We start from the raw sequence: 10000 nt of genomic DNA, 5'->3' as shown, positions 1-10000 counted from the left end.
CCGCGCTATGAGCTTGTAGATCTGCTATTTTTGAATAGCCAAATAAATCTAAAATGACCCTAATGCGTGCCCGGTCTTAATGGGTTAAAATGTGTATATCTTACATAGATAATAACAGTAATGATTATAAAACAGAAAAGGTTTTAGTCTCCGGGTACTTATATACTGTATGAATCAGGCATATTTCTTGCAGTTGCCCGTACCAAGTTGCAAGTTGCCCGTACCAATATGGCAGCAACATTGACGTACGATCCAGTGGCCAATGTGGCATCTACATTATGTCTATGAGTTCCACAGCATTCTGCCAATCATCTGATACCTACAGGCACCTCGTTGGCTTCCAGCTATAAAGGGAGATGACAGAACAATTCATGACAATGGGTGATGTGTACAGTACTCATCATTTAGTTGGTTTTACTCAAACAATCATAATATTGGTGCATGTTTATGTGTTCAAAGGTGCCTTTGAGCATTATGTCGGGTGGAAACCTTGTATGTCCGAAAACCGTTACTTTACAGGAAATGGGAAAAAAGAACCAAATAGTTATTATTTAGTCACAAACTCTTGGTAATACTTTTCATTGGTAAAATATTTAGAAAAGCCACAGACAAGACTTAACCACCTTAACATGGCATCCCTATTTTGGGCATGTCATTATAGGTAAACATAAAAAAGAGCTACTTTTGCATGACACTGTCATACGATACGTATAAAACAAGGCATTTATTTATGAAAAAAAACAAAAAACATAAAAAGATGTGTAAATACTGGTTTCTGCCCAACAGCAACGATGAGTGTGTGTGTGTGTGTGTGTGTGTGTGTGTGTGTGTGTGTGTGCGTGTGTGCGTGTGTGTGTGTGTGTGTGTGTGTGTGTGTGCGGGCGTGCGGGTGTACGGGCGTGCGTGTGCATGTGTGTGTGCATGTGCGTGTAATTCCCACCTCCTCTACGTCGTTATCCAGAGCCACGATAGCCAGCGGTGCAGACAAGGATGCGTTGGTCGCTATGGTGGCACCCACGGGCGCTGCCTCGCTGACGTAGCCATGGTAACGTGCCTCCAGGAAGTAGGGAGCCTGGTTGTTCTCATCCAGAATTTCGATTTGGAGGTTGGCGAAGGCTGGGAGGGGGTGACCATTATCCTGCTCTGCCTGAGAAACAGACAGACAGACAGACAGATAAAGAGAGAAGGCTTTGATTCAAGTAAATAATGTTTGTGCTTCTACATTTTGGAACAAATAGATTGAGGCAGTGCTATTAGCAGACTGAAAACTCATTTTCCTAAATGTCCATTTAAATGACAAACCGTCATTGATCCAAATAACACACACAACACATGCACACGCACACGCACGCACGCACGCACACACACACACACACACACACACACACACACACACACACACACACACACACACACACACACACACACACACACACACACACACACACACACACACACACACACACACACACACACACACACACACACACACACACACACACACACACAGTATACAGTTTATGGAGCCAGTCAATCTTGCAGCTGATTCTCTCTGCCAGACCGGAACGGCCAGAGGCGGGGACATGGATGATGTTTTCGCCCTTGTCCGTCCGGTGTTTGTCTGTCTGGTGGCACTGTAACAGGCCACTTCATGTCTTGAACCGCAGGTCATACAAAACATGTTTTATCCCCTGGATTCCGTGGATCATGACTCAATTTCCCATAGAGGCCATGCCCATTTCCACCTGACAAGATGTTCCACCATGTTGTGTTTTTTTCAAGACCAAACTCATACAAATCAGTACACATTCTCTTTGGAGACATGTGATCAAGATGTATCATTCAGATTTCTCATATTCCATTACGATTGGCTACGATCCACCGATAGGTTCCACCCATAGGAGGCGCCACAAATGGTACTAAAATCACTCTTTATTGCAGAATCATGAGCCCCCACACAAATGAATCACAAATGGTCTTGTGAGTCATGTGACAATGACCGTCATAAAGGGTTTGATTTGTAAGTTTAGAGTAGGCAATTATTTTTTACCCCTTTTTCTCCCCAATGTCGTTATGCCAATGAATTCCTCCCCACACACATTTCTGTGTTGTCACTGCTGTCGTACCCTACTGACTCACCTGCCAGTGAGGAGCCCCCACCAGGAGGACGTAGAGCCCTCGTCCTACTCCTCCCGCCCAACACTCCCCGCTGACAGGTGCAGCCCCAGCCTATAGGAGTACGTGCAATGACCAATATCATCCTCCCCGTCCAGCTTCCCTCCCCCGAACACGGGCCAATCGTGTTCGTGTAGGCGCTCGACAAAGCCGGTTGCACCACGGTGGATTCGAACCCACAACCTCCGTGGTGGTGGGCAGTGACTTTACCACAGCGCCACCCGAGCACCTGAGATCTATATTATTAAACTAGAAAAGTGTGTGATCATTTTATTTTCTTCTGTACTTTACTTTACTTTGCAGATGAAGTTGTGATTAAACCTCTTGAAGTAGTCAAAGGTTGCACTGTCATTGCACAATGTAATCTCAGTGCTTTGTAAACCAAGAGCACCGAGTGTACCAGTAGCACTGGCAGCTTTCTGTGGACACAGGCCCTGTTTGCCAAGACGTTTCTGAAGCGTCTCGGTGTGATCACCCCCTAAGGTAGTAAAAACAATTAAAATGGTTGATCTATGTGGTGAGAAAACTTTATAGCTCAATATCTCAAAAGTTATCACAACAAACCCACAAACAATGTTCAATATCCGAGTCATTTTCAGCTCCAGCAGAAAGCGATGCATGCCCAGTGGCTTAATTCTATTACCAGCCCGAGATATAATCAAGATTAAAAACATCCACAAACGGAACACCGCTATTTCAAGGCTTCACAATTACAGCCATTTAAAATCCTCGGGACAGATTGCATTCAACTGGAAGAAGCTGGAATTAACAGCAAAGTAATAAACTGCATGCACAAACCCGTCCCCCTTAACAGATGCCTCAGGCAGTGTGGAGCAGCACTCGTGGGAAGTGTTAGTCGATGTGGACAATTTGTTTTAGACAACAGACAGATTGACCATAATCGTCACAGTGTGGCTGTGTCCCGTTTGCAAGAAAGCTTCCTATCACCCTTTATCTAGTTAGGAAGATTGTCCATTTTTTGATTTTTAGAGAGATTAAATGATACAACCTACAGTGGAAAGGTAGTGTCATCATGTGACTAATGTAATCTTTGAAGTTTCTTGGGCAGCAAATGCACTTCTCTGGTTGATATTTTTGAGCTTTTGTATTTATTTGTCATTGTAAAATAACATGATGTTAGAATCATCGTCCTCACCACATGGCATTATGGGATATCCTACCCAAACAGCCAAGGAACCACTTGATGTCTGCTGGACATTTGGACCGAATAAAAGTACCCAACTAGGATGTATATGCTTCATATTGTAATGAGACAGTTTCCATTAAAAAAAAGCTAAATACCTAGGCAGAGCCTATTGTGTAAAAGGAAGATGCCTGTAGTTCAGTGCAATAACTGCACGCAACATCTCTATTTGCAGACACACATTTATGTCCATACCTTGAGGACCAGGTCAAATCTTTGGTAAAGTTCCCTGTCGATGGGTTTCAGTAGCTGCAGTTCAGCTGAGGTTCTGTTCAAAGTGAAGTACTCCGTGTAGGACTCTGGTTTTCCTGAGGAGGAGACGCAACAAAGGCACAGACAGTCAGGGTAGCAGATCACACATTCAATTCATTGTACAATCAAATAATACACGACAATGTATTTACAAATAGTGTACGTGTCAAAAGCTTTCAACAGCATCAAATGCTTTCAAAACATTGGCTGACACTACCAATTTTCTCATCTTCGCTCTCCACAGGTGAGCATGCTTCACGCACACACACAGATGGTCTGTGTGTGTGTGTGTGTGTGTGTGTGTGTGTGTGTGTGTGTGTGTGTGTGTGTGTGTGTGTGTGTGTGTGTGTGTGTGTGTGTGTGTGTGTGTGTGTGTGTGTGTGTGTGTGTGTCCCATCTTCATAGCTGGGACTTTCTTTGAACCATACTGAGCGAGTCTCTATTCATTCAGCACGTGTGAGTTTATTTTTACATTCACCTTGAGATATGAAAATAATGTCCAACAAAAGTACAAGTACCATTCCTCAAAATAATTATGTTTTCAGGCAGTTTTCTGTTTGAAACTTCTTGAAACTTTGAATCCTTAAAACATTCATTCTTATTCTGTTACCTGCCTTTTCTGAACAAGAACATTTGTGAAATGTGAAATGCAAGAGATTAAACGCATAATGTCGCATTGTGAGCTTGCAGATCTGCTTTGTAATTTTACTAAAAAAATATATATAAATTTGAATATTTATGAAACATTCTAACAACACAAATCTTGTAGGGGGTTGCCTGGCGCAATATCTTTTCAGAAGGGTGTCGGTGGCCAAATACATATTAAGTTGCTTGACATAAAAAGGTTTAAGAACCACTGCACTAACATACTGTACATACAATGATGACATATTCTAACTATGACTGCAGCACGTTAGAGTCTAAAACCACCATAAGAATGATGCCTATGGGTTAATTCCCTAGGTTTGTGTGACACAATCGTGCCTGGAGCCAAAGTGCTTCAAACAAATGGATACTCGCTAGTGAGGAATAGCCATAGGCTGCATGTTTCTGCAACCTGTCAGTCATAACAGTGTGTGTCATTCAAAACCTACCAATGAGAATGGAGTACAGAATGCCTGGCCTTTCAGAAGGGGGCTGTATGTTTCTGTCTTGGTCCACAGCCTGAATGGGCGGAGTCACATTGACTGGATTCACCTTGACCTAGAGGTAGAGAGCAACACAGTACAAGAAACCATAAAACATCTGAAATAAGTCATTTAATATTCATTATTCAATTCTCATTTATTATTATTTGACTGAAAGCTCATAGCCCGCACACACTCACACAGTGTGTGTGTGTGTGTGTGTGTGTGTGTGTGTGTGTGTGTGTGTGTGTGTGTGTGTGTGTGTGTGTGCGCGCGCGCGCGCGTGCGTGTGAGGCTGTGAGACGACAGCCAGACAGACAGCCAGACAGACAGACAGGCAGACAGACAGACAGACAGACAGACAGACAGACAGACAGACAGACAGATCTAATGCACAAAGCATAACAGAAAAAAAAAAGGACGAATGAGAAGGCATCTCCACACGACAAAATATATACTGTGTGTACTAACAAACACATTTCTCAACTTCCGTTAAGCGGGCATCCTGCCAAATCAACCATGTGGTTTTTGCTGGGGATCCCAAAACCCCAACCACAGATGGCGTTAAAGCCTATAACCAATTTTTCAATCAGGCACCTGTCAGATACATTTATAACTAAAATAAGCACTCTACTATTAAAGGTAGGGTAAGTGATATTTTTTGGTTAAAACAAAAAGTATTTTGTTAAAAGGTTGAAATACTATATTCTGATAGTAATCATTGCTATAGAGTGTTTTTTCAGTAACAGATGTCTCCCTGTCTCTCCAGCTCTTTAATAAACAGAAAATACATTTTTCAGTAGGTGTCAAAATCTCAGCCAATCAGGAGAAAGTACCCATTTTTAAGCTTAATTTGTATAGTGTTCCAGTTCCAATTTTGTCTGCTCATTTCTTAGTGTCATCACTTCCAATTTCACTTGTTTAATCTATATCCTGATTGAGTTCTCTGTCCTGGTTGGATAAAATTGGAAATGAAACTGAAACTGAAACAAAAATGCATTTTCTGTTTTATAAAGAGGTGGAGAGACATGAAGACTCTAACACTGAACAAACACTCTATAACAATGAGTACTATCAGAATATAGAGCTTTAACACTTATTTTAACCAAAGCAAATCACTTACCCTACCTTTAATTAAGAAAAAGCCATGGGAATATGTCATTCAGAAAGATTTGTTGCGAAACCGACTAACATCATATAGGCAGATTGTCATTTCCCCATTAACCACTTAAGCTTCTTTGAACGAAGAATAGTAAGAATAGCCAATCTACACATAGCGATGCAGCGCATTTTGAGCGTGTAGATCTGCTATTTGTTTTTTTAGATCTTAAGTGGTTAGAACTTAAGTGGTTATGGTTAAGTTCATGTCCTATCCAGGATTGTTACCGCTTTGAGCTTCATGCAATATCTCTTGTTAACCCAGTAGTGATCCTATATGAGCACAGGATCAACAACAACATCAATGTCTCAATAGAAGTGCAGGGAGTTGTGTTAAACCTTTTCCTAAGCAGTGGTTTGTTACATTTCAAGGAAGCCTTTGGACTACATAATTTATTTTAGCATTCTATGAAAATCAAATTTCCTTCAGAGACTTGAAACTTGCTTGAGATAAGTAATCCAACACATTAAATATCACTGCATGGTTATTCTGTGTCACTTGATTTAAAAAGAATCTGGATTCTCTGGAGAAAAGACTGATTGGCAAATGAAATTCAACATTCAACATCCATGACTTAATAAGTATTAAATGATCACTCAATTATTTACATTGTTTGGTAAGATTTTAATGACTTTGCAATTGTTTTAATTAATTTATTTTTAAATATAAAAATAAATAAAGCCATTAACTCATTCCCTGCCTAGAACGACTAAAACGACTTCTGTCCATAAGCCATGCCTGCCTAGAACGATTAAAACGACTTAAAAAAAAAAAAAAAAAAAAAACATTTTTTTTTTACTTTTTTTTTTTTAATTTGACCCAAAGACCAAGGAGATATGATTTTTCGAAGATCTAGACTCCCATCCACTTCCTTGTTAACTTAAAACTTAAAAATGCTGTATCTCGGCTCCTGAGTACTTTTTTTTTTCAATGAAAAATCTTGGCAGTGGGCAGAAATACTTCTGGCAGTGAATGAGTTAACAGAAAATGGTCTATGTTCATGTACTGTAGAGTACGATATATTGACACCAGTATGGGTCTGTATGGCATGAAGCGGCTTACAAAACTGTTAATTTATTATGACATTTGATTGCATTCATTCACTAGTATCTGCTGGATATGTTAAATGAGACATGGCTGGCCCGGACTGCTAGCGTGGCGGTGCGGGCACCTAGGCTGCAATGCGTGTCGCGGATTCAAATCCCGATCCGGACGATCTTTGCTGTGTGTCACACCCCGTCTCTCTCTCCCCATTTCCTGTCAATCTACTGAATACTATAAATAAAAGCAAAAAAAAGCCCCCCCTCCCAAAAAATATATACTATATAAAAAAGACACAAGGCTGAAATACAGTATTTCAATTGCACCCATATATCTTGAAACATCATTCATTCACCCACAACACACACACACACACACACACACACACACGCGCGCCCACAGCAACTCAAACACACACAGTATATACACATGCACGTACGCACGTGTGCACGCACAGTGTAGAGTTTAAGGGGTTACTATGAATGGACTGTCTCCCACCAGCCAAAGCAACCTTCAGAACAGCAGTTTTCTTCAACACTGTAAAACATGAATTATATACACATTCTGCTGACTGAGTGCATATATTTAAGTGTGTGTGTGTGTGTGTGTGTGTGTGTGTGTGTGTGTGTGTGTGTGTGTGTGTGTGTGTGTGTGTGTGTGTGTGTGTGTGTGTGTGTGTGTGTGTGTGTGTGTGTGTGTGTGTGTGTGAGGACAGAGAAAGAGAGAGAGAGAGAGAGAGAGAGAGAGAGAGAGAGAGATTAATTTGTTTGTTTTTGCATGTGTATTTACCTATCAACACATCAGGTTAATTGGTTGTGTGTGTGTGTGTGTGTGTGTGTGTGTGTGTGTGTTCACACGTGTGTGAGTACATGCAATGAAATGACTAGGCCATAATTTTGAGTTATCACTGAGCAATATGCTGAGGTCTGGGTAATATGCCACAGCTGATAACATAAGCATAAAAACATCTCTACGGATAAAAAGCACTTTATCACTATAGCAGTCTCTCTTACACATACACATACATGTACACCTAATCTCTCTCTCTCGCTCGCACGCACGCACGCACGCACACACACACACACACACACACACACACACACACACACACACACACACACACACACACACACACACACACACACACACACACACACACACACACACACACACACACACACACACACACACACACACACACACACACACACACACACAGTTGACTCAGCCCCAGGTCCCAAAGGAATGAATCTCTACTGAACATACTAGTTATCAGAGAGACAAGGAAAAGGAGGAGAGAGAGAGAGAGAGAGCAATAAAAACCTAGAAAGAGTGATGAAGGTGAGAGAGGATAGCGAGACAGACAGGCACAAGCCTAGAAAGAATGATGAAAGGGAGGGCGTGAGAGAGAGAGAGAGGAGGACATACTGTATATGTGTCAGAAGAAAGAATGGGAGAGCCGAGAGAGAAAGGAAAAGATTAAGAGACAGACCTGTCAGGGACAGAGAGAGGAGAGAGAGAGACACTGCGGGTGGTAGAGAAAGAGAGACGGAGAGGAGAGGAGGTGTAGGAGAAACATAAGTGCAGAAAAGTGCAGGGATTGTACAGGTAAGTGTCACGCGGGGAGGACAGACAAAGAAAGACTAATGATGACAGATGATAGAGATATTAGACCTGTGGACCAGTGCAGTGCCTGGTCCCTCTGGTCCCTCTGGTAACCATTAAACCAGAAAGACTTTGAGGAGTTATAATTACAGCACCACAAATAAACTGTACAGTTTGGGGAGAACAAAAATAAAGAAAAACCTGAGCACTACTTTTGATACTTTGTAATTTTGCACACAAAAAAAACCCTACTACTTGCTAAGCTTCTCAGCCATGTAAACATTGCCCCCCCCCACACACACACACACACACACACACACACACACACACACACACACACACACACACACACACACACACACACACACACACACACACACACACACACACACACACACAGGTGCACAAACAGCAAGCACATGTGGGAACGAGGCTCCTCAGCATAAAGAGATGCATTCAGAAATGTCATACTGCATGGAATAAACTGCTTGGGTTACCCTGGCAACTAATTGTCTCCGCCAGGCCGAAAGGCATGGCGAGAGAGTATGTTTTACCCTCCGTCCGTCCTTCCGTCTGTGTGTGTGTCCGTGTGTCCTGTCTGTGTGTTACCAGCTAATCTCCGGCACCGTTGGCCCGGTCGCTGCGAAACTGTGCACACACACTCCCTGGATGCCAATTCAGAACCTCTGCCCCACATTTTTCACATGAGCCTGTTATAGCGCCACCAGGAGGCCGATTTGTGCAAAACCCATTTTTTCCCATTACACCTACAGCTTTTAACCAAAAGTCATGCAAATCGGTACACAGTATCTCTATAGTCATGTGATCAACCCGGATCTGTCCGATTTCCCATAATGCATCCTCATTGGCTAAGGTTGGCTTCCAAAGTTTGCAGGATTGGTCCGTTTTGAACAAACTGCCTCCAATCATGAACGCAGCTTGCCATTTCCATAAAATTGCACACGCACATTCCCACTAGGCCGAGGAAGAAATGCCACTTGAACATTTTCAAATCAGCCTCATGGTGGCGCTATAACTGGCCGATTTGCATTTTTAACTATAACTGCACCGATCTGCGTGAAACTTTGCACGCACACTCCCTAGAGGCCAAGGAAAAACATTGGACTGCATTTTTCACATCTGCTTTTTACAGCGCCACCAGGAGGCCGACTTATGTAAAATACATTTTTGGAGATTATTCCTTCAGATTCTGTCCAAAAAACACGCAAATTGGTACACTGCATATCCATAGTCATGTGATTCTGATGGATCTGTCCGATATTTCATATTCCATCCTATTTGGCTTACAGTGGCTTCCAAAGTTTGCAGGATTGGTCAGTTTTAAACAAAATGCCTCAAAACATGAATGCAGTGTGCAATTTCCGTGAAAGTTTGCATGCAAATTCCCACTAGGCCGAGGAAGAAATGCCCCCCTTT

General features: G+C 42.1%; 1 protein-coding gene across 1 annotated transcript in view; it reads right to left on the bottom strand.

The window, feature by feature from the left end:
* The window catches only part of LOC311059872 (protocadherin-15-like), a 240989-nt gene that overhangs the window by 131755 nt on the left and 99234 nt on the right, over positions 1–10000 (bottom strand). The window contains exons 10-13 of the mRNA XM_084077970.1: positions 4726–4834; positions 3575–3687; positions 941–1147; positions 324–344 (exon numbers count right to left, since the gene is read on the bottom strand). Coding sequence (XP_083934096.1) covers positions 324–344; positions 941–1147; positions 3575–3687; positions 4726–4834 — 450 coding nt within the window. The remainder of the gene's footprint in view (positions 1–323; positions 345–940; positions 1148–3574; positions 3688–4725; positions 4835–10000) is intronic.

This window comes from Gymnoscopelus microlampas, assembly GCF_963454915.1.
Source record: "Gymnoscopelus microlampas genome assembly, chromosome: 14".
Classification (NCBI taxonomy): domain Eukaryota; kingdom Metazoa; phylum Chordata; class Actinopteri; order Myctophiformes; family Myctophidae; genus Gymnoscopelus; species Gymnoscopelus microlampas.
The sequence above is the reverse complement of the archived record's forward strand: the minus strand, read 5'-3'. Positions and strand labels throughout refer to the sequence as shown.